Raw genomic sequence first — 22,956 nt, 5'->3', positions numbered from 1 at the left:
AAAAAAAAAAAAAAAAAAAAAAAAAAAAAAAAAAAAAAAAACAAAACAAAACAAAAAACCCTCTCTCATGACTTCCCAAATAAACTCCAAATGCCTTACCCATAAGATCTAACACAACATGGTTGCTCTTCTCTGTCCTCGCCCCTCTATCTCCCTCACTTACCTCAGTCTGGCTATACTAGCATTCTGGGTTTTTTATTTTGTGTTTGTCTGTTTGTTTGTTTGTTTGTTTTGAGATGGAGTCTCACTCTGTCGCCCAGGCTGGAGTGCAGTGGCCTGATCTCGGCTCACGGCAACCTCCACCTCTCGGGTTCAAGTGATTCTCCTGCCTCAGTCTCTCAAGTAGCTGGGATTACAGGCACCCATCATCACATCCAGCTAATTTTTGCATTTTTGTAGAGACGGGGTTTTGCCATGTTGGCCAGCATGGTCTCGAACTCCTGACCTCAGGTGATCTGCTTGCCTCAGCCTCCCAAAGTGCCGGGATTACAGGTGTGACCCACCGAGCCCAGTCTGTTTTGTTGTTTTTTGAGATGGAGTCTCACTCTGTCGCCCAGACTAAAGTGCAGTGGTACAATCTTGTCTGACTGCAGCCTCCACCTCCCGAGTTTAAGAGATTCTCCTGCCTCAGCCACACGAGTAGCTGGAATTATAGGCGTGTGCCACCACATGCAGCTAATTTTTGTATTTTTAGTAGAGATGGGGTTTCACCATATTGGCCAGGCTGGTCTCGAACTCCTGGCCTCAAGTGATCTGCCCGCCTCAGCCTCCCAAGTAGCTGGGATTACAGGTGTGAGCCACCGTGCCGGGCCTTTCTGGTCTTTTAACACACAAAGCTATTTCCCAGTTCTGGGTGTTTATAATATCATTGCCAGTTCCTGGAAAGCTCTTTCCGCAAGTGTTCATGTGACTGACCCCTTATCATCCTTCGGGTCTTAGTTCAAATGCCTCCTTTTCAGAGAGCTCCTTCCTGATCATTTTATGCAATGTGCTTTCCTCTAGTTAGTCTCTCTTCATTCTGTGTATTTCCTTCAGAGCATTTATTATCATCTTGGTCCTGATGCCTGCTGGTTTACGTATTTGTTGTCTATCCCCCACAGAGAAAGCAAACCAGCCCTTTATCTGTCTTGTCCACCACTTTAACCCAGCACAGTGACTAACATGTATCAGTAGTCAATCAATAAATATCTATAGGCCGGGCGCGGTGACTCACACCTGTAATCCCCACCCACACTTTGGGAGGCCAAGGTGGGCGGATCATCTGAGGTCAGGAATTTGATATCAGCCTGCCCAACATGGCGAAACCCCATCTCTACTAAAACTACAAAAATGAGTCGAGTGTGATGGCATGCACCTGAAGTACCAGCTACTCCGGGGACTGAGGCAGGAGAATTGTTTGAACCCAGAAGGCAGAGGTTGCAGGGAGCTGAGATCACACTACGGCATTCCCAGCCTGGGTTTCAGAGCAAGACCCTGTCTCAAAAAAATAATAAATATAAATACATATATACTGCCACAAGAAATTCACTACTTTTTAGCGAAAAACACAGATTCCTAATTAAAGAAAGGGAAAACGTATCTCTAAATAACTTCAGAATTCGGGGCAGAAAACGCTACATGTGGAAACATCTTGAAAAACAGTCCCATTTGTGAACAGGAAGCACTTGGACTACACTTTCTCCATCTCCATGAAGGACTTAAATGTGCAGCACTGATGAAGAGGCAGAGTTAGCCCCAGTCCTTACCATTTCTGCATATTCCACCTGCTCCCCCTCGTGGTACAGCTCTGGGGGCAGGTTATAAATTCGCAAGATGTTATCAGCACTATTGGTCAAGATGCAGGAACCGTCAGGAGCCCTAGAAACAGGAGAGAGTTAGAAAGCTGGCCAGATCTATGCTTTTCAAGTGTAGGTCTAGGGCTGAGCCTACCTCTGGGGTAGGTAAGCCCCCCTGAATCCTTGAGGGAAGGAGAAGACACAAACTGCTAGATAAAATGTAAGTTCAGTCTAAAAGGGCTACGTGCTCCTTCTCCCAGCTCTGGGGCATCCCTCTCCTAGATAACCGGACTGTTTTACGGTGAAAATCTCGGGGGTGGTCAGCTCCCTGCCCCGTTGTTATCCTTACCACTTACAGCCTTTCAAGAAGTTCTCAGGTTGGGTGCTAAACTCTGACCAGGAACCACTGAGAAATCGAGGCAGCTGGGAGAAGCTGTAGTTCCAAGCACTGAAAGGAAGATGGGGGACAACAAACCTGGGTCGCCAAGCAAAGGAGGCAGGGGCCTGGAGAAGTGGTTCTGAGGACCAGAGGACAGGTCGACCTCACACTTCATCTCCCCAGACTCCACACTCCACTGCCATCACCACTTACGTGTCTCCCTCGTCCTCTGCAGCGGGTTCCCCAGAGGCATCTTCCATGGCTTCTTCAGACCCCAACTCTGGCCTGTTCGTTTCTTCTTCAGAAAGGCTCCAGTTTGCTTCTTCCGCAGGAAGTCTCGTATTTTCAGAAAGTTCTTGCTCCTCAATTTGAGGACTCAACTCACTAGGAGCTCCAAACTCTGTTTCCAGGGGAGTGGAGAGAGAAACTGGGTCCCCCTCCCCTAGCTCCTGAGACACAGCTGAGCCAGCCACAGGATCTGGGGACAACTGGGGCGGATCCTCCCTTTCGAGAGGCGGTGGAATCAGTTCAGGGTCCGCATTTTTATCCATCGGGGAAGCGTGGGGAGAAGGATGGGCTGGAGCTGGATCCTGGTCTGAGGGACAGCAGTCCGGAGCTAACGGTTGAGTCTCCAAAGTCTTCATACTGCAGAGGAAGCACAGCGGACATTAGCCTCAGCCAGGATGGCTTCGAAGTTCTCAGGGATCCGATGCAGAGCTAATGAAACCCACCTGTGCTTGCTTCCTCTTCTGGGAGGAGGCAGAAGACTCCCGGGAGGAGAGGCGAACAGCGGACGCCAATTTTGAAAGCACTGCGTTCCTCAGCACCGCAGGTCGCTACGATCCTCTTGCTGTCGCGGGATTTGGGCCTACCTTCCGATTGGGCCGCTGCATCCCGGATCAGATTTCGCGGGCGACCCACGGAACCCGCGGAGCCGGGACGCGAAAGGTTATAAGGTTTCCCGTTCCCATCAAGCCCTAGGGCTTCTCGTGGCTGCCGGGAGTTGTAGTCTAAATGCTTCTATCTTGGTGAGAAGCGCCTGCGCTCCCCCTACCGAGTCCCGCGGTAATTCTTAAAGCACCTGCACCATCCCCCGCCGCCTGCAGAGGGCGCTGCAGGTCTTGCGCCTCTTTTGCATCTCGTTCTCCAGGCTCCAGACCTGTCTCTCGTCCTTCATTCAAAAAGTATTTATTACTGAGCTCTTACTTGCCACCCAGGACTGATATAGGCACTGAGGAATACAACAATAAATAAGATAGTAGAAAAATTCTATATCCTCATAAGGCTTACGTTTCCATGTACTGAAAGCAATTAACAAATCTTTTCAGAGTGATAAGTGTTGTGAAGAAGATTAAACAAGATAGTGTGATATAAAGTATGTGGGAGAAAACGTTAGCGTGAGATATTAAGGAAAGTCTTCCTAAAAAACGACATTTAAGCTGATGAGAAGAAAGGATCCAGCTGAGAGCAAACGCAAACGCTTTCTTCCTTCCACCCTTCATATTTGACACAATGCAGGATTCCTCCAAAATGGTTTCCACCAATTCTGCCCTCACAGGTCTGGCTTGTAGAATTTTCCACCCCAAAATGTTAGTATCTACGGCACCAGTTCGGCGAGAATCCTGACTCTCTCTGCACCCTCCTCCCCAATTCCATTTCCTTTGCTTCCTCCGGCAGGCGAATTACTTGCCCTTACTTGTCATGGCGACTGTCCAGCTTTGTGCCAGGAGCCTCGCAGGGGTTGATGGGATTGGGGTTTTCCCCTCCCATGTGCTCGACTGGCGCTAAAAGTTTTGAGCTTCTCAAAAGTCTAGAGCCACCCTCCAGGCAGCAGGTAGCTGCGGGGCTCCGGGGACACTTGGCGTCCGGGCTGGGAGCGTGCTTTCCAAGACGGTGACACGCTTCCCTGAGGACTGGGTAAGCTCCTGACTGAACTTGATGAGTCCTCTCTGAGTCACGGGCTATCGGCTCCGTGTATTTTCAACTCGGGAGAATCGCTGGGGCTGGGGGTGGGGCAGTGGGGACTTAGCGAGTTTGGGGGTGAGTGGGATGGAAGCTTGGCTAGAGGGATCAACATAGGAGTTGCATTGTTGGGAGACCTGGGTGTAAATGGTGGGGATGTTAGGACCATCCGAACTCAAAGTTGAACGCCTAGGCAGAGGAGTGGAGCTTTAGGGAACCTTGAGCCGGCCTAAAGGGTACTTCTTTGCACATCTACCCGGTGCTAGGCGTAGAGAATCCCTGAAATAAAAGATGCACAAAGCATTGAGATCTGAAACTTTTGGATCTCGAAACATTGAGAACTCATGGCTGTATATTTTAGAGCCCATGGCATTCTAGTGAAACCTCGGGCTCCATTCCGAAATGATCATTTGGAGGTGATCCGGGAAGCCCAAGCTGCTAAGGTCCCACAACTTCCGGACCTTTGTCCTTCCTGGAGCGATCTTTCCAGCCAGCCCTTGGCTCCGCTAGATGGAGAAAATCCAATTGAAGGCTGTCAGTCGTGGAAGTGAGAAGTGCTAAACGAGGGGTTTGCCCGCCAGGCCGAGGAGGACCATCTCAATCTGAGAGGGCCGGCAGCCCTGTTATTGTTTGGCTCCACATTTACATTTCTGCCTCTTGCAGCAGCATTTCCGGTTTCTTTTTGCCGGAGCAGCTCACTATTCACCCGATGAGAGGGGAGGAGAGAGAGAGAAAATGTCCTTTAGGCCGGTTCCTTTTACTTAGCAGAGGGAGGCTGCTATTCTCCGCCCGCACTTTTTTTTTTTTGGATTACTTGGTTATGGCCTTTGCAAAGGCAGGGGTATTTGTTTTGATGCAAACCTCAATCCCTCCCCTTCTTTGAATGGTGTGCCCCACCCCGCGGGTCGCCTGCAACCTAGGCGGACGCTACCATGGCGTGAGACAGGGAGGGAAAGAAGTGTGCAGAAGGCAAGCCCGGGGGTATTTTCAAGAATGAGTACATCTCATCTTTCCGGAGGAAAAAAAAAAAAGAATGGGTACGTCTGAGATTCAAATTTTGAAAGAGTGCAATAATGGGTCGTTTGATAATTTGTCGGAAAAACAATCTACCTGTTATCTGGCTTTGGGCTAGGCCATTCCAGTTCCAGACGCAGGCCGAACGTCGTGAAGCGGAAGGGGCGGGCCCGCAGGCGTCCGTGTGGTCCTCCGTGCAGCCCTCCGGCCCGAGCCGGTTCTTCCCGGTGGGAGGCGGAACTGGAATTCATTTCTGCCGCTTCCCCATCCCTTAGCTCGCGGTTGTTTCATTCCGCAGTTTCTCCCCATGCACCTGCCGCGTACCGGGCACTTTGTGCCGTACTTACGTCATCTTTTTCCTAAATCGAGGTGGCATTTACACACAGCGCAGTGCACAGACCAAGTGCACGGGAAGATGAGTTTTGGCCCTAACTGCGTGATGCCTACCAAGTCAGAGACCCATTTCATCGTCCCAGAAGCGTTTCATCGCCCCCTCTTCCCAGTCGATTCCCGACCCCACCTTTATTTTGATCTCCATAACCATTTTGCCTGTTGGAGAACTTCATATAAAATGGAATCAGGCTGGGCGCGGTGGCTCACGCCTGCACTTTGGGAGGCTGAGGCGGGCGGATTACTTGAGGATAGGAGTTCCAGACCAGCCTGGCCAACATGGTGAAGCCCCGTCTCTACTAAAAAATACAAAAATTAGCTGGGCGTGGTGGGCGCCTGTAATCCCAGCTATTCGGGAGGCTGAGGCAGGAGAATCGCTTGAACCCTGGAGGCAGAAGTTGCAGTAAGCCAAGATCGTGCCACTGCACTCCAGCCTGGGCGACAAGAACGAAACTCTGTCTCAAAAAAAAAAAAAAAAAAAAAAAAAAAACATACATTATGTGCTCTTTTTTGTCGGCTTCTGTCCTTCAGTGTACTGTCTGACATTCGTTCATGTAGTTGTATATATCAGTATTTTCTCCTTTTCATTTAGTATAGCCCATCGATTGTATATCCGTTTTTCTGATGGCCTTTTGAGTTGTTTCCATTTGGGGTTATGAAATAAAGCTGCTATAAACATTCTTGTAGAATTGTTTTTGTGATCATATGTTTTCGTGTTTCTTGGAGAAGTACTTAGGAGGGGAATTGCAAGTTTGGAAATAAAAAGTAGATGTATTTTGAACTTTATCAGAAGCTCTGAGTTTTCCAGAGTGGTTGTACCATTTTACACTCCAACTAGCAAGGTATGGGAGTTACTATGGTTGTGCCACAGCCTTCCGGACATTGGGTATTGTCAGTCTTTCTAATGTAGTATATCCTTGTGGTTGTAATTTACAGTTCTCTGTTGACTAAGGATGTTCAGCATTTTTTCATGTGCCTACTGGCCATTCGTATTTTGTTTGTAAAGTAGCTCTTCAAGTCTTGCCTGTTATTTTGGTCTTTTGTTTGTTTTTATGGTTCAGTTGTGGGACTGCTTTATACATTCTGGATACAAGTCCTTTATCAGATACATGTATCCTGAATGTTTTCTTCTGATCTGTTGCTTGCCTATTTGTTTGCTTTACAGAGTTTACAGTATCTTAAGAGGAGTGGATTTATCTTTTTTAGGTTCAGTATTTGCCTTGTCCTGTTTAGGACATCTTTTTTTTTTTTACCCCAGAGTCATGAAGATATTATCTTATATTTTCTTTTAGGACCTTTATGGTTGTAAGTTTTACACTAACGTCCTTGAGCCATTAATTAATTCTTAAAATGAATTGTTTATGGGTGTGAGGTGTAGAAGTCAGTCTCTGGTATGTTTCCTCTATGGAAATCCAGTTATTCTGTCTCCACTTGTTGAAATAGGCTTCTTTTCTCTACTGAATGCTTTTAACTTTAATTATTGTACAGTTGGAGTATGGGGCTACCATTTTAGTGCTATTTTCTTTTTTTCTTTTTTAATTTTTGAGACAGGGACTCACACTGTTGCCCGAGCTAGAGTACAATGGCACAATCAAGGCTCACTGCAGCCTTGAACCCCTAGGCTCAAGCACTCTCTAGCCTCAGCCTCACAAGTAGCTGGGACTACTCCAGCATACCCAGCTAACTGTTTTATTTTTTTGTATTGACAGGATCTCACTATGTTGCCCAGGCTGGTCTCAAACTGCTGGCCTCAAGCTTTCATCCCATCTCAGCCTCCCAAAGTGCTGGGATTACAGGTGTGAGCCACCATGCCTGACTTCTTAGTGCTATTTTCTATTTATCTCCTCTGTTCTTTGCTCTCTTTAAACGTTTGAGGAAGAAACAGTACCCATCTTACACAAACTATTCAGAAAATAGAGGAACAGACTGGGCGCAGTGACTCATACCTGTAATCCCAGCACTTTGGTACGCCGAGACAGGAATCACTTGAGGTCGGGAGTTCAAGACCAGCATGTCGAAACCCCATCTCTACTAAAAATACAAAATAGGCCGGGGCGCAGTGGTCAAACCGCTGTAATCCCCAGCACTTTGGGAGGCCGAGACGGGCGGATCACGGGTCAGGAGAATCGAGACCATCCTGGCTAACACAATGAAACCCTGTCTCTACTAAAAAATACAAAAAACTTAGCCAGGCGAGGTGGCGGGCCGCCTGTAGTCCAAGCCTACTCGGGGGCTGAGGCAGGAGAATGGCGGTAAACCCGGGAGGCGGAGCTTGCAGTGAGCTGAAGATCCGGCCACTGCACTCCAGCCTGGGCAACTGAGCAAACTCCATCTCAAAAGAAAAAAATACAAAACTTAGGCTAGGCGTGGTGGCACATACCTGTAATCCAGTTACTCAGGAGGCTGCAGCAAAAGAATCACTTGGAACCTGGGAAGAAGGAGGTTTCCAGTGAGCTGAGATTGCACCACTGTACTCCAGCCTTGGGCAACAGAGTGATACCTTATCTCCAGAAAAAAAAGAAAAAGAAAATAGAGGAGCAATTTCCCACTTGTTTTGAAGCCAACATAATCTGGTACCAAACCAAACGAGGACATTGCAAAAAAGAAAATTTAGACCAATATTCCTGTTAGCATATACATGCAAAAGCTAACAAATTTTAGTCAAACCAAACCTGGGTAATATAGAAAAAGGGATTAGGCCAGGCGCAGTGACTCACGCCTGTAATCCAGTACTTTGGGAGGTCAGGAGTTTGTGACCAGCCTGACCAACATGGTGAAACCTGTTTTTAATAATAAATAACAAATTAGGCTGGGCACAGGTGGCTCATGTCTGTAATCCCAGCACTTTGGGAGGCTGAGGTTGGGCTCAGATCACGAGGTCCAGGAGTTTGAGACAAGCCTGACAACAAGTGAAACCCGTTGTCTACTAAAAATAACAAAATTAAGGCCGGGCGCGGTGGCTCCAAGCTGTAATTCCAGCACTTTGGGTAGGCCGAGATTGGGCGGTATCATGAGGTCAGGAGATCGAGACATCCTGGCTAATACGGTGAAACCCCGTCTCTACTAAAAAATACAAAAAACTAAGCCGGGCGACGAGGCGGCGCCTGTAGTCCCAGCTACTCAGGAGGCTGAGACAGGGAGAATGGCGTGAACGGAGGCGGAGCTTGTAGTGAGCTGAGAGCCGGCACTGCACTCCAGCCTGGGCGGCAGAGCAAGGACTCTGTCTCAAAAAAAAAAAAAAAAAAAATACAAAAATTAGCCGGTGTGGTGGCACCTGCCTGTAATCCCAGCTACTCAGGAGGCTGAAGCAGAATTGCTTGAACCCGGGAGACGGAGGTTGCAGTGAGCCAAGCTCGTGCCACTGCACTCCAGTCTGGGTGACAGAGCAAGACTTTGTCTCAAAAAAAAAAATTAGCTGGGCATGGTGGTGGGCACGTGTAATCCCAGCTGCTTGGGAATCTGAGGCAGGAGAATCACTTGAACCCAGGAGGCGGAGGTTGCAGTCAGCTGGGATCACACCATTGCACTCCAGCCTGGGCCACAGAGTGAGACTCCATCTCAAAAAAAGAAAAAGTAAAAGCATAAATACATTCTAACCAAACAAGGTTTATCTCAGGATTATAGTTGATTTAACATTCAAAAATCGGCCTGGTGCAGTAGCTCAGGCCTATAATCCCAACACTTTGGGAGGCTGAGGCAGGAAGGTCTCTTGAGTCCAGGATTTCAAGACCAGCCTGAGCAACATAGCCAGACTGGTCTTTACTGGGGGGAAAACATCAGTCTGTGTAATTCACCACATTAGCAAATTGAAACATAACCCTATGATCATTTCAACAGATGCAGCAAAAGCAGTTAAGGATATTCAACACATACGCATAATTACAAACAAACCAACCTCCTAGCAAACTAGGGAAAGGAAACACCTAGTTTGATAACAGGGCATCCACAATCAGAGTTCCACTAGCAGCATACATAATGGTAGAAAACTCAATGCTGCCGGGCGCGGTGCCTCATGCCTGTAATCCCAACACTTTGGGAGGCTAAGGCAGGCAGATCACAAGGTCAGGAGATCGAGACCATCCTGGCTAACATGCTGAAAACCCGTCTCTACTGAAAATACAAAAAAAAATTAGCCAGGCGTGGTGGCGGGCGCCTGTAGTCCCAGCTACTCGGGAGGCTGAGGCAGGAAAATAACTTGAACCCAAGAGGCAGAGGTTGCAGTGAGCTGAGATCATCTCATTGCACTCCAGCCTGGGCAACAAGAGCAAAACTCCATCTCAAAGAAAAAAAAAGGAAAGAAAAAAGAAATAATGATTAGAAAGGAAGAAATAAAACTTATATTCACAGCCAGTATGATTCTATACATACACATCCTTATGGGGCCTGGCGTGGTGGCTCATGCGTGTAATCCTAGCACTTTAAGAGGCTGAGGCAAGTGGCTCACCTGGACCAGCCTGGCCAACATGGTGAAACCCCGTCTCTAATAAAAATACAAAACATTAGCCAGGCGTGGTGACAGGCACCTCTAATCCCAGGTACTCAGAAGGCTGAGGCAGGAGAATTGCTTGAACCTGGGAAGTGGAGGTTGCAGTGAGCCGAGATCATGCCATTGCACTCCAGGCCAGGCAACAGAGTGAGACTCTGTCTCAAAATAAAAAAAAAAAAAAAAAAAAAAAAGAGTGAAATTCCATCTCAAAAGAAAAAGCCCTAATGGAAAATCCATAAAAAGCTACCAAAACTAATAAATAAATATAGCAAGGTTGCAGGTTACAGGGCAATATAGTTATTCCTCTATCTGTAGGGGCTTGGTTCTGGGACGCCTCACACACCAAACCCGCAGATGTCTAAGTCCCATATATGAGATGGCATAGTATTTGCATTTAACCTACACATATCCTCCCATATAGTTTGAACTATCTCTAGGTTACTTACATTACCCCCATACAATGAAAATGCTAATGGACATACAAGTGTGTATGTAAGTACTTGTAGTACTATGTTGTTTAGGGAATCACCAGGCATATAGGCCTTCAGGGCTGATACCAGCAGCCACTGGAACGATTCTGGTCAGGCCTGCCCCTGTTTGGAGTCTCAGTTGAGCTCATTGCCTTCCCACCCAGTCAAGGGTACCTGCATTTCTTTTGGCTCCCTGGCCGTTTGGAAGACCTAGTTCAGCTTGGCACATTTGTATCCTGGCCCTCTGATGCTGGTACCCCTGGAAAGGCCCTGCTCTGAAAAACACTGAGATTTTAGTTGCTACTGAAGACTTGAGAGGTGAAGACAGAGAGACCTCCTGTGTGTGGAAATGTGTCCCTCCAAGTGGAATTGAGACTTTGGCCCCCCCATTTCAGGACAGCACCTCCTGACCTGTTGACTCCTGACCTGAAGGAGGTGGACTTGCATTAACGGAGTGGGCATGGGGGCAGTACCACAGATCCACACTAACAATCACACAGTTCTCTCTAGAATAATAATATAGAACAACTGCAGAAACAGCTAACCTTTATTGAGCTCTTACTGTGTGTCTAGCACTTTCCTCAGCTCTTTACATTTCCCATAATACACAGGGTACTAGGCCATGCTTGGTGGTTCATGCCTGTAATCCCAGCACTTTAGGGGGCTGAGGCAGGCAGATCACCTGAGGTCGGGAGTTCAAGACCAGCCTGACCAACATGGTGAAACCCTGTCTCTACTAAAAATACAAAATTAGCCAGGCATGGTGGCCTGTAATCCCAGCTACTCAGGAGAATCATTTGAATCCGGGAGGCAGAGGTTGCGGTGAGAAGAGATCGTGCCACTGCACTCTAGCCTGGGCAACAAGAGCTGAGACTCTGTCTCAAAAATAAAATAAAATAAAATAAAAAAAGAAACAGCCTGGCATTAAGGGAGCTCTTTGGTAGGGGGATGTTTTGTCACTGCAAAAAAACAGGAAAGTAGGCTGGGCGCGGTGGCTCATGCCTATAATCCCAGCACTTTGGGAGGCTGAGGCGGGCAGATCACGTAAGGTCAGGAGTTCGAGACCAACCTGACCAATATGGAGAAACCCCGTCTCTACTAAAAACACAAAATTAGCCGGGCGTGGTGGCACATGCCTGTAATCCCAGCTACTAGGGAGACTGAGGCAGGAGAATCACTTGAACCCGGGAGGCGGAGGTTGCAGTTAGCCGAGATCACGCTGGTGCACTCTAGCCTAGGCAACAAGAGCGAAACTCCGTCTCAAAATAAGTAAATAAATAAATAAATAAACAGAAAAGTGTAATGAACACTTTCAGTGGGCATGTTTCTTAGCAAATCTGATGACAAATTTGACATAAAGAGAGCATCCCTGAAGGAAAAAAAAAAAACTAAACTAAAAAAGAAAGAAAGAGAGCATCCTGCCTGGGCAACATAGGGAAACCCTGCCTCTACAAAAAAACTCAAAAATTGGCTGGGCGCGGTGGCTCACGCCTGTAATCCCAGCACTTTGGGAGGCGGAGGCGGGAGGATCACCTGAGGTCAGGAGTTCGAAACCAGCCTGGCCAACACGGCAAGACCCCATCTCTGCTAAAAATACAAAAAATTAGTCGGGCGCAGTGGTGGGCGCCTGTAATCCCAGCTACTCAGGAAGCTGAGGCAAGAGGATCGCTTGAACCCGGGAGGTGGAGGTTGCAGTGAGTCGAGATCGTACCACTGCACTCCAGCGTGGGCAACAGAGCGAGACTCCATCTCCAAAAAAGAAAAAGAAAGAAAAAAAACTAAAAAATTAGCCAGGCAGTCCTCTGTGGTCCCAGCTACTTAGAAGGCTGAGGCAGGAGAATCACCGAGCCCAGGAGTCCGAGGCTGTAGAGTAAGCCATGATTGCACTACTGCATCGTAGCCTGGGCAACAAAGCAAGACCCTGCCTCAAAAAAAAAAAAAAAAAGAAAGAAAGAACATGGCGGGCCGGGCACGGTGGCTCACACCTGTAATCCTAGCGCTTTGGGAGGCCGAGGCAGGTGGATCACAAGGTCAGGAGTTCGACACCAGCCGGGCCAACATGGTGAAAACCTATCTCTAATAAAAATACAAAAAAATTAGCCAGGCGTGGTGGCAGGCGCCTGTAATCCCAGCTACTCAGTAGGCTGAGGCAGGAGAATCGCTTGAAACCAGAAGGCAGAGGTTGCAGTGAGCCTAGATTGCACCACTGCAGCCTGGGTGAAAAGAGTGAAACTCTGTCTCAAAAAAAAAAAAAAGAAAGAAAGAAAGAAAGAACATGGCAAAGCCTTTGAAAGCTTGTCAGGGAGAAGGGGAGATGATAGTTGCATAACTTCGTGCAAGATGCTGGTCCACACAGGGGCTGCCCCTTGCTCCTTCTTGCTCCCTTGACCTCTCATATAACAGGCTTGTGTGTTACTCACATTTATTGAGCCCAAGCAGGTGCAAGGCATTGTGATCTAATACTTTGGTCAGCAAGACAACAATAGATCACTGCCCTACCCTTAGGAAGTGTATAGGCTATTAGAGGAAACAGATGAAATAAATAAGAAAAAGTATTAGACAATGTAAGTGCTATGAGAATGCAAATAAGGTGATGTGAATTAAAATAAGATGACTTGAAGTCTGCGTGGGAAGGAGCCTACCCCTGTGTTACGGCTGGCCAGGACCACCAGTTGATTAGCAGAGAAGGGCAGCCGGTCTAGCTAGAGCTTTTGGGGAAGAGGGAGTGGTTGGTAAGAGATGAGATTAAAGAAGCCGAGAAGGGCCATTCGTGAGGGGTTTGTAAAGGCAGGGCTGAAGAGTGTCCCAAGAGAATGGGCAGGTGAATGGTGAGACAGTTGTTCTTCCAGAAGCTTTGCAGTGAAAGGAATCAAAGAAGTGGAACCATGTATCAGGTGGGGAAGGGTGGGGGCCAAGGGGATATCTTTCCCCATACAGAGATTGCAGGCTGAGAACGACTGCATCCTTGTTAACAGGAAGTGGGTGCGGGGCACGGTAGCTCACGCCTGTAATCCTGGCACTTTAGGAGGCCGACGCGGGTGGATCACCTGAGGTCAGGAGTTCGAGACCAGCCTGGCCAACATGGCGAAGCCCTGTCTCTACTAAAAATACAAAAGTTAGCTGGGTGTGGTGGCACTTGCCTGTAATCCCAGCTACTCGGGAGACTGAGGCAGGAGAATGGCTTGAACCCGGAAGGTAGAGGTTGCAGGGAGCTGAGATCGTGCCATTGTACTCCCGCCTAGGTGACAAAGTGAGACTCCATCTCAAAAAATAAATAAATAACAGGAAGGGAGTTGGGAATAGGGTGCACATTTAGGAAGTCTTGGAGATTTCATGGTGGGAAGGTTGGAAGTCCCTCTCATGATTATCTTTTCCTCAAAGAAGTGCATGGCTGGTAGGGGTGGGGCAGGAGTGCTTGGGTTGCGGTGAAAGATTGGAAGACAGGATGTGAAGCAGCCATTCTTTTCCTACTCCGCAGGAAGCCATGCTGCCTCAGACCCTGGCATGGTGTTGAGGGAAGGTTCCTTCTCCGCAGGCCCAGGTGACCCAGGGTTGGAAGTGTCTCATGCTGGATCCCCACTTTTCCCCTTGCAGCAGCCAGACTGCCTTGCGGGTCACTGCCATGGAGGAGCCACAGTCAGATCCTAGCATCGAGCCCCCTCTGAGTCAGGAAACATTTTCAGACCTTTGGAAACTGTGAGTAGATCCATGGGAAGGCCAGACCCACCGTCCCCACCCCAACCCCAGCCCCCTAGCAGAGGCCTGTGGGAAGCAAAAAATCCGTGGGACTGACTTTCTGTTCTTGTCTTGCAGACTTCCTGAAAACAACGTTCTGGTAAGGACAAGGGTTGGGCTGGGGACCTGGCGGGCTGGGGGGCTGGGGGGCTGGGGACCTGGTCCTCTGACTACTCCTTTCACCCGTCTACAGTCCCCCTTGCCGTCCCAAGCGGTGGATGACTTGATGCTGTCTCCGGACGATCTTGCACAATGGTTAACTGAAGACCCAGGTCCAGATGAAGCTCCCAGAATGTCAGAGGCTGCTCCCCCCATGGCCCCCACACCAGCAGCTCCTACACCGGCAGCCCCTGCACCAGCCCCCTCCTGGCCCCTGTCATCCTCTGTCCCTTCCCAGAAAACCTACCATGGCAGCTATGGTTTCCGTCTGGGCTTCCTGCATTCTGGAACAGCCAAGTCTGTGACTTGCACGGTCAGTGGCCCTGAGGGGCTGGCTTCCATGAGACTTCAATGCCTGGCCATATACCCCTGCATTTCTTCTGTTTGGAACTTTGGGATTCCTCTTCACCCTTTGGCTTCCTGTCAGTGTTTTTTTATAGTTTACCCACTTAACCTGTGATCTCTGACCCCTGTCCCAAAGTTGAATATTGCCCCTTGAATTGGGGCTTTTATCCATCCCATCACACCCTCAGCATCTCTCCTGGGGATGCAGAACTTTTCTTTTTCTTCACCCACGTTTATTCCGTGGCTTTTGAAAATAAGCTTCTGACCAGGCTTGGTGGCTCACGCCTGCAAGCCCAGCACTCTCAGAAAGAGGCCAAGGTGGGCAGATCACCTGAGCCCAGGAGTTCAAGACCAGCGTGGGTAACATAGTGAAACCTCGTCTCTACAAAAAAATACAAAAAATTAGCCAGGCATGGTGGTGCATACCTATAGTCCCAGCCACTCAGGAGGCTGAGGTGGGAAGATCACTTGAACCTGGGAGATGGAGGCTGCAGTGAGCCATGATCATGCCACTGTGCTCCAACCTGGGTGACAGAGCAAGATCCTATCTCAAAAAAAAAAAAAAGAAAAGCTCCTGAGGTGTAGACGCCAACTCTCTCTAGCTCCCTAGTGGGTTGCAGGAGGTGCTTACGCATATTTGTTTCTTTGCTGCCCTCTTCCGGTTGCTGTATTTGTTCACTTGTGCCCTGACTTTCAACTCTGTCTCCTTCCTCTTCCTACAGTACTCCCCTGACCTCAACAAGATGTTTTGCCAGCTGGCCAAGACCTGTCCTGTGCAGCTGTGGGTTGATTCCACACCCCCGCCCGGCAGCCGCGTTCGTGCCATGGCCATCTACAAGCAGTCACAGCACATGACGGAGGTCGTGAGGCGCTGCCCCCACCATGAGCGCTGCTCAGACAGCGATGGTGAGCAGCTGGGGCTGGAGAAGATGACAGGGCTGGTTGCCCAGGGTCCCCAGACCTCTGATTCCTCACTCTTTGCTCTTAGGACTGGCCCCTCCTCAGCATCTTATCCGAGTGGAAGGAAATTTGCGTGTGGAGTATTCGGATGACAGAAACACTTTTCGACATAGTGTGGTGGTGCCCTATGAGCCGCCTGAGGTCTGGTTTGCAACTGGGGTCTCTGGGAGGAGGGGGTAAGGGCGGTTGTCAGTGGCCCTCCGGGTGAGCTGTAGGGGGCTTTCTCCTGCTGCTTATTTGACCTCCCCATAACCCCATGAGATGTGCAGAGTAAATGGGTTTACCCATTGCACAGCTGAAAAGACTGAAGCTCACAGAGGCTAAGGGCCTCCCCTGCTCGGCCGGGCGCGGTGGTTCGTGCCTGTAATCCCAGCACTCTGGGAGGCCGAGGCGGGCGGATCACGAACTCAGGAGATCGAGACCATCCTGGCTAACACGGTGAAACCCCGTCTCTACTAAAAAATACAAAAAAAAAAAATTAGCCAGGCATGGTGGCGGGTGCCTATAGTCCCAGCTACTTGGGAGGCTGAGGCAGGAGAATGGTGTGAACCCGGGAGGCGTAGCTTGTAGTGAGCTGAGATCGTGCCACTACACTCCAGCCTGGGCAATGCAGCGAGACTCTGCCTCAAAAAAAAAAAAAGGCCTCCCCTGCTTGCCACAGGTCTCCCCAAGGTCCACTGGCCTCATCTTGGGCCTATGTTCTCTCCTAGGTTGGCTCTGACTGTACCACCATCCACTACAACTACATGTGTAACAGTTCCTGCATGGGCGGCATGAATCGGAGGCCCATTCTCACCATCATCACACTGGAAGACTCCAGGTCAGGAGCCACGTGCCGCCCTGCACACTGGCCTGCTGTGCCCCAGCCTCTGCTTGCCTCTGACCCCTGGGCCCACCTCTTACTGATTTCTTCCATACTACTACCCATCCACCTCGCATCACATCCCCAGTGGGGAATCTCCTTACTGCTCCCACTCGGTTTTCTTTTCTCTGGCTTTGGGACACGTTACCTGTGACTTCTCTTCCACCTCCCTAGAGCTGGAGCTTAGGCTCCAGAAAGGACGAGAGTGGTTGGGAGTAGATGGAGCCTGTTTTTTTAAACGGGACAGGTAGGACGTGATTTCCTTACTGCCTCCTGCTTCTCTCTTCCTATCCTGAGTAGTGGTAATCTACTGGGACGGAACAGCTTTGAGGTGCGAGTTTGTGCCTGTCCTGGGAGAGACCGGCGCACAGAGGAAGAGAATTACCGCAAGAAAGGGGAGCCTTGCCACGAGCTGCCCCCTGGGAGCACTAAGCGAGGTAAGCAAGCAGGACAAGAAGCGGTGGAGGAGACCAAGGGTGCAGTTATGCCCCAGATTCACTTTTATCACCTTTCCTTGCCTCTTTCCTAGCACTGCCCAACAACACCAGCTCCTCTCCGCAGCCAAAGAAGAAACCACTGGATGGAGAATATTTCACCCTTCAGGTACTAAAGTCTTGGGACCTCTTATCAAGTGGAAAGTTTCTAGTCTAACACTCAAAATGCCATTTTCTTCTTAACTGCTTTACCTGCAATTGGGGCATTTGCCATCAGGGGGCAGTGATGCCTCAAAGACAATGGCTCCTGGTTGTACCTAACTAACTTCAGAACACCAACTTACACCATAATGTATATTTTAAAGGACCAGACCACCTTTCAAAAAGAAAATTGTTAAAGAGAGCATGAAAATGGTTCTATGACTTTGCCTGATACAGATGCTACTTGACTTACGATGGTGTTACTTCCTGATAAACTCGTCGTAAGTTGAAAATATTGTAAGTTGAAAATGGATTTAATACACCTAATCTAAGGAATATCACAGCTTAGCCTAGCCTACATTTTTTTTTTTTTTTTTTTTTTTTTGAGACGAAGTCTCACTCTGTCACCCAGGCTGGAGTGCAGTGGCGGGATCTCGGCTCACTGCAACTTCTGCCTCCCGGGTTCAAGCGATTCTCCTGCCTCAGCCTACTGAGTAGCTGGGATTACAGGCACCCGCCACCACGCCCAGCTGATTTTTGGGGGTTTTTTTGGTTTTTGGTTTTTTTAGTAGAGATGAGGTTTCACCATGTTGGCCAGGCTGGTCTCGAACTCCTGACCTTGTGATCCACCCGCCTTGGCCTCCCAAAGTGCTGGGATTACAGGTGTGAGCCACCGCACCCGGCCTGCTTTTTTTAGTCTACTTTTACTTTATTTTTAATGGAGACAGCATCTTGCTGTTGGCCAGGCTGGATTACAGTGATGTGATCATAGCTCATTATACCCTCGAACTCCTGGGCTCAAGCAATCCCGCCACCTCTGCCTCCCCAGTAGCTAGGACCACAGGCGTACACCACCACACCCAGCTAATTTTTTAAATTTTTTGTAGAGATAGGGTCTCACTGTAGTGCCCAGGCTGGTCTCTAGCCTACTTTTTTGAGACAAGGTCTTGCTCTGTCACCCAGACTGGATAGAGTGCAGTAGTGCAGTCACAGCTCCCTGTAGCCTCCACCTCCCAGGCTCCATCCATCCTCACAGCTTAGCCTCCCAAGTTGCTGGAACTACAGGCCCACACCACCATGCCTGCCTAAGTTTTATTTTTTATTTTATTTTATTTTATTTTATTTTATTTTATTTTATTTTATTTTTTGAGATGGAGTCTCGCTCTGTCACCCAGGCTGGAGTGCAGTGGCACAATCTCGGCTCACTGCAACCTCTGCCTCCCGGGTTCAAGCGATTCTCGTGCCTCAGCCTACTGAGTAGCTGGGACTACAAGTGCCTGCCACCACAGCCGGCTAATTTTTGTATTTTTAGTAGAGATGGGGTTTCACCATGTTGGCCAGGCTGGTCTCAAACTCCTGACCCTGTGATCCGCCCGCCTTGGCCTCCCAAAGTGCTGGGATTACAGGTGTGAGCCACCATACCCAGTTATTTATTTATTTATTTATTTATTTATTTATTTATTTATTTATTTTAAGGCAGAGTCTCTCTCTCTCACTCAGGCTAGAGTGCAGTGGCACGATCTCAACTCACTGCAGCCTTGACCTCCCCGGGCTCTGGTGATTTCAGCCTCCCAAGTAGCTAGGACTACAGGCACATGCCACGACACCCGGCTAATTTTTTATTTTCTGTGAAGTCAAGGTCTTGCTATGTTGCCCATGCTGGTATCAAACACCTGGGCTCAATGAATCCTTCCACCTCAGCCTCCCCAAGTACTGGGATTACAGGCACGAGCTACCACACTCAGCCCTAGCTTAGTTGAAACGTGTTCAGAACATTTAAGTTACCCTACAGTTGGGCAAAGTCATCTAACACAAAGCCTATTTTATAGTAGTATTGTATATCTCATATGATTTATTGAATATTGTTACTGAAAGTGGGAAACAGCATGGTTGCATGAAAGGAGGCACAGTCAGGCTGGGCACAGCCTGGGTGCAGAGCGAGACTCAGGAAAAGAAAAGGCCAGGCACGGTGGCTCACAACTGTAATCCTAGCACTTTGGGAGGCTGAGGCGGGTGGATCACGAGGTCAGGAGATCGAGACTAGTCTGGCCCACATGGTGAAACCCCATCTCTACTAAAATACAAAAATTAACCAGGCATGATGGTGGGTGCCTGTAATCTCAGCTACTTGAGAGGCTGAGGCAGGAGAATCGCTTGAACCAGGAGGCGGAGGTAGCAGTGAGCTGAGATGGCTCCACTGCACTCCAGCCTAGGCAATAGAGTGAGACTCCGTCTCAAAAAAAAAAAAAAGAAAAGAAACGAGGCACAGTTGCTTGCACCTCTAGTCCCAGTTACTTGAGACGCTAAGGCAGGAGGATCACTTGAGCCCAAGAGTTTGAGTCCAGCCTGAACAACATAGCAAGATATCGTCTCTAAAATCTAAAAGAGGGCCGGGCACGGTGGCTCCCATCTGTAATCCCACCACTTTGGGAGGCGGAAGTGGGTGGATCACCTGACATCAGGAGTTGGAAACCAGCCTGGCTAACATGGTGAAGCCCCGTCTACTAAAAACACAAAAATTAGCCAGGTGTGGTGGCACACACCTGTAGTCCCAGCTACTCGGGAGGCTGAGGTACAAGAATCCCTTGAACCCAGGAGACGGAGATTGCAATGAGCTGAGGTTGCATCATTGCACTCCAGCCTGGGCGGCAGAACAAGACTCCATCTCAAAAATAAATAAATAAATAAATAAATAAATAAATAAATAAGTTTTTAAAAGTCAGCTGTACAGATACTTGAAGTACAGTTTCTACTAAACGCATGTTGCTTTTGTACCATCATAAAGTCAAACAATTGTAGGTTGAACCATCTTTTAGCTCAGGTACTGTGTATATATTTATTTCTCCCCCTCCTCTCTGGCTGCAGATCCGTGGGCGTGAGCGCTTCGAGATGTTCCGAGAACTGAATGAGGCCTTGGAACTCAAGGATGCCCAGGCTGGGAAAGAGCCAGCGGGGAGCAGGGCTCACTCCAGGTGAGTGATCTCAGCCCCTTCCTGGCCCTACTCCCCTGCCTTCCTATGTTGGAAAGCCATAGGATTCCATTCTCATCCTGCCTTCATGGTCAAAGGCAGCTGACCCCATCTCACTGGGTCCCAGCCCTGCACAAACAGTTTTTTAGTCTTCCTCCAGTTGAATCCTATAACCACATTCTTGCTTCAGTGTATCCACAGAACCTCCAAACCCAGGTACGAGTGTGGATGTGTGGATACTTCTTTGCCATTCTCGGCAACTCCGAGCCCAGAGCTGGAGGGTCTCAAGGAGAGGCCTAATAACTGTGTAATATTGAGTAAAGCCAGAGTTTCAGGTCATATACTCAGCCCTGCCATGCACCTGCAGGTACTAGGTGACCCCCGTCAGACTCAGTTTCCTTATATATAAAATGGGGTAAGGGGGCCAGGCGCAGTGACTCACGCCTGTAATCCCACCTCTCTGGGAGGCCGAGGCAGGTGGATCACCTGAGGTCTGGAGTTTGAGCCCAGCCTGACCAACATGGAGAAACCCCGTCTCTACTAAAAATACAAAAGTAGTCAAGCGTGGTGGCACATGCCTGTAATCCCAGCTACTCGGGAGGCTGAGGCAGGAGAATCACTTGAACCCGGGAGGCAGAGGTTGCGGTGAGCCAAGACCCGGCCATTGCACTCCAGCCTGGGCAACAAGAGTGAAACTCCGTCTCTAAAAAAACTAAAAAAAATAAGGCCGGGCGCGGTGGCTCATAATCCCCAGGCACTTTGGGAGGCCGCGAGACCCGGGCGGATCCCACGAGGTTTGGAGATCGAGACCATTCTGGCTAACACGGTTGAAACCCGTCTCTACTGAAAAAAAATACAAAAAACTAGGCCGGGGCGAAGGTGGCGGCGCCTGTAGTCCCCAGTTACTCGGGACGGCCTGAAGGTAGGAGAATGGCGGTGAACCCGGGAGGCGGAGCTTGCAGTGAGCGAGATCCGGCCAGCTGCACTCCCAGCCTGGGTGGACCAGAGCGAGACTCCATCGATCTCAAAAAAAATAAATAAATAAAATAAAATAAAATAAAATGGGGTAAGGGAAGATGATGAGTCTGATACACGCCAATACTCTGAGGTGCTCAGTTAACATATTTGCCTGGGTGTGGCCATCATCTCGATTTGAATTCCCCTTGTCCCAGCCTTAGGCCCTTCAACGCATTGGTCAGGAAAAAGGGGCACAGACCCTCTCGCTCATGTGATGTTGTCTCTCCTCCCTGCTTCTGTCTCCTACAGCCACCTGAAGTCCAAGAAGGGGCAGTCTACCTCCCGCCATAAAAAACTCATGTTCAAGACAGAGGGGCCTGACTCAGACTGACATTCTCAGCTTCTTGTTCCCCACTGACAGCCTCCCACCCCCATCTCTCCCTCCCCTGCCATTTTGAGTTTTGGGTCTTTAAAACCTTGCTTCCAATAGGTGTGCGTCAGAAGCACCCAGGACTTCATTTACTTTGTCCCAGGGCTTGACTGAACAAGTTGGCCTGCACTGGTGTTTTGTTGTAGGGAGGAGGATGGGGGGTAGGACATAACCAGCTTAGATTTTAAGGTTTTTACTGTGAGGGATGTTTGGGAGATGTAAGAAATGTTCTTGCAGGTAAGGGCTAGTTTACAATCAGCCACATTCTAGGTGGCACCCCACTTCACCATACTAACCAGGGAAGCTGTCCCTCGCTGTTGAATTTCCTCTAACTTCAAGGCCCATATCTATGAAATGCTGGCATTTGCACCTACCTCACAGAGTGCGTTGTGAGGGTTAATGAAATAATGTACGTCTGGCCTTGAAACCACCTTTTATTACATGGGGTCTAGAACTTGACCCCCTTGAGGGTGCTTGTTCCCTCTCCCTTTTGGTCGGTGGGTTGGTAGTTTCTACAGCTGGGCAGCTGGTTAGGTAGAGGGAGTTGCCAAGTCTCTGCTGGCCCGGCCAAACCCTGTCTGAGAACCCATTGGTGAACCTTAGCACCTAAAAGGAAATCTCACCCCATCCCACACCCTGGAGGATTTCATCTCTTGTCTAGGATGATCTGGATCCACCAAGACTTGTTTTATGCTCAGGGTCAATTTATTTTCTTTCTTTTTTTTTTCTTTGAGACTGGGTCTCACACTGTTGCCCAGGCTGGAGTGGAGTGGCGTGATCTTGGCTCACTGCAGCCTTTGCCTCCCCAGCTCAAGCAGTCCTGCCTCAGCCTCCGGAGTAGCTGGGACCACAGGTTCATGCCACCACGGCCAGCCAATTTTTGCATGTTTGGTAGAGATGGGGTCTCACGATGTTGCCCAGGCTGGTCTCAAATTCCTGGGCTCAGGAGATCCGCCTGCCTCAGCCTCCTAGAGTGCTGGGATTCCAAGTGTGAGCCACCACGTCCAGCCGGGAAGGATCAACCTCTTTTACATTCTGCAAGCACGTCTGCATTTTCACCCCACCCTTCCCCTCCTCCCTTTTTATATCCCATTTTTATATCGATCTCTTATTTTACAATAAAACTTTCCTACCACCTGTGTGTCTGAGGGGTGAATGCCAGTGCAGGCTACCAGGGTCAGCAGGTGCAGGAGTGAGTGAGGAGGTGCTGGGAAGCAGCAACCTGAGTCTGCAAGGAGTGTGGGCTGGGGGGGCCCAGGGCCTGGGTTCCGGGAGGGGAACAAAGGCTGGAGACTGGGTCAGTCTGCGGGCTGCATGACAACAAGGGAGGGGGGTGGCTCCATTCATAACTCAGGAACCAACTGTCCCTCCTCCCCTCCGGCCATGGCTGGCACAAGGTTCTCTCCCTCCCCTGCTTCTAGGATTGGA

At 49.2% G+C, this 22,956-nt stretch overlaps 2 protein-coding genes across 3 annotated transcripts in view; one reads left to right on the top strand and one right to left on the bottom strand.

Annotated features, from left to right (window-relative positions):
* WRAP53 (WD repeat containing antisense to TP53) overlaps positions 1-3,871 on the bottom strand; it is a 23,839-nt gene extending 19,968 nt beyond the window's left edge. The window contains exons 1-4 of the mRNA XM_017850543.1: positions 2,886-3,871; positions 2,368-2,799; positions 2,125-2,223; positions 1,746-1,857 (exon numbers count right to left, since the gene is read on the bottom strand). Of these exons, the coding sequence (XP_017706032.1) occupies positions 1,746-1,857; positions 2,125-2,223; positions 2,368-2,798 (642 nt within the window). The 5' untranslated portion in view covers position 2,799; positions 2,886-3,871. The remainder of the gene's footprint in view (positions 1-1,745; positions 1,858-2,124; positions 2,224-2,367; positions 2,800-2,885) is intronic.
* Positions 3,872-3,897: 26 nt separating this feature from the next.
* On the top strand, positions 3,898-22,663 carry TP53 (tumor protein p53). 2 transcript variants are annotated; one of them, XM_017850545.1, is made up of 11 exons: positions 3,898-4,071; positions 14,071-14,172; positions 14,290-14,311; positions 14,405-14,683; positions 15,438-15,621; positions 15,704-15,816; positions 16,386-16,495; positions 16,838-16,974; positions 17,067-17,140; positions 20,038-20,144; positions 21,408-22,663. In XM_017850545.1, the coding sequence occupies exons 2-11, from the start codon at positions 14,099-14,101 to the stop codon at positions 21,487-21,489; spliced, it is 1,182 nt and encodes a 393-aa protein (XP_017706034.1). In that variant the 5' UTR covers positions 3,898-4,071; positions 14,071-14,098; the 3' UTR covers positions 21,490-22,663. The 2 variants fall into 2 exon arrangements, with proteins under 2 accessions (XP_017706034.1, XP_017706033.1); XM_017850544.1 differs by having other exon boundaries at positions 3,920-4,071; positions 14,012-14,172.
* Positions 22,664-22,956: the final 293 nt, after the last annotated feature.

This window comes from Rhinopithecus bieti, unplaced genomic scaffold, assembly GCF_001698545.2.
Source record: "Rhinopithecus bieti isolate Rb0 unplaced genomic scaffold, ASM169854v2 scaffold_32008, whole genome shotgun sequence".
NCBI lineage: Eukaryota > Metazoa > Chordata > Mammalia > Primates > Cercopithecidae > Rhinopithecus > Rhinopithecus bieti.
This window is presented reverse-complemented; position numbering and strand designations above follow the sequence as displayed.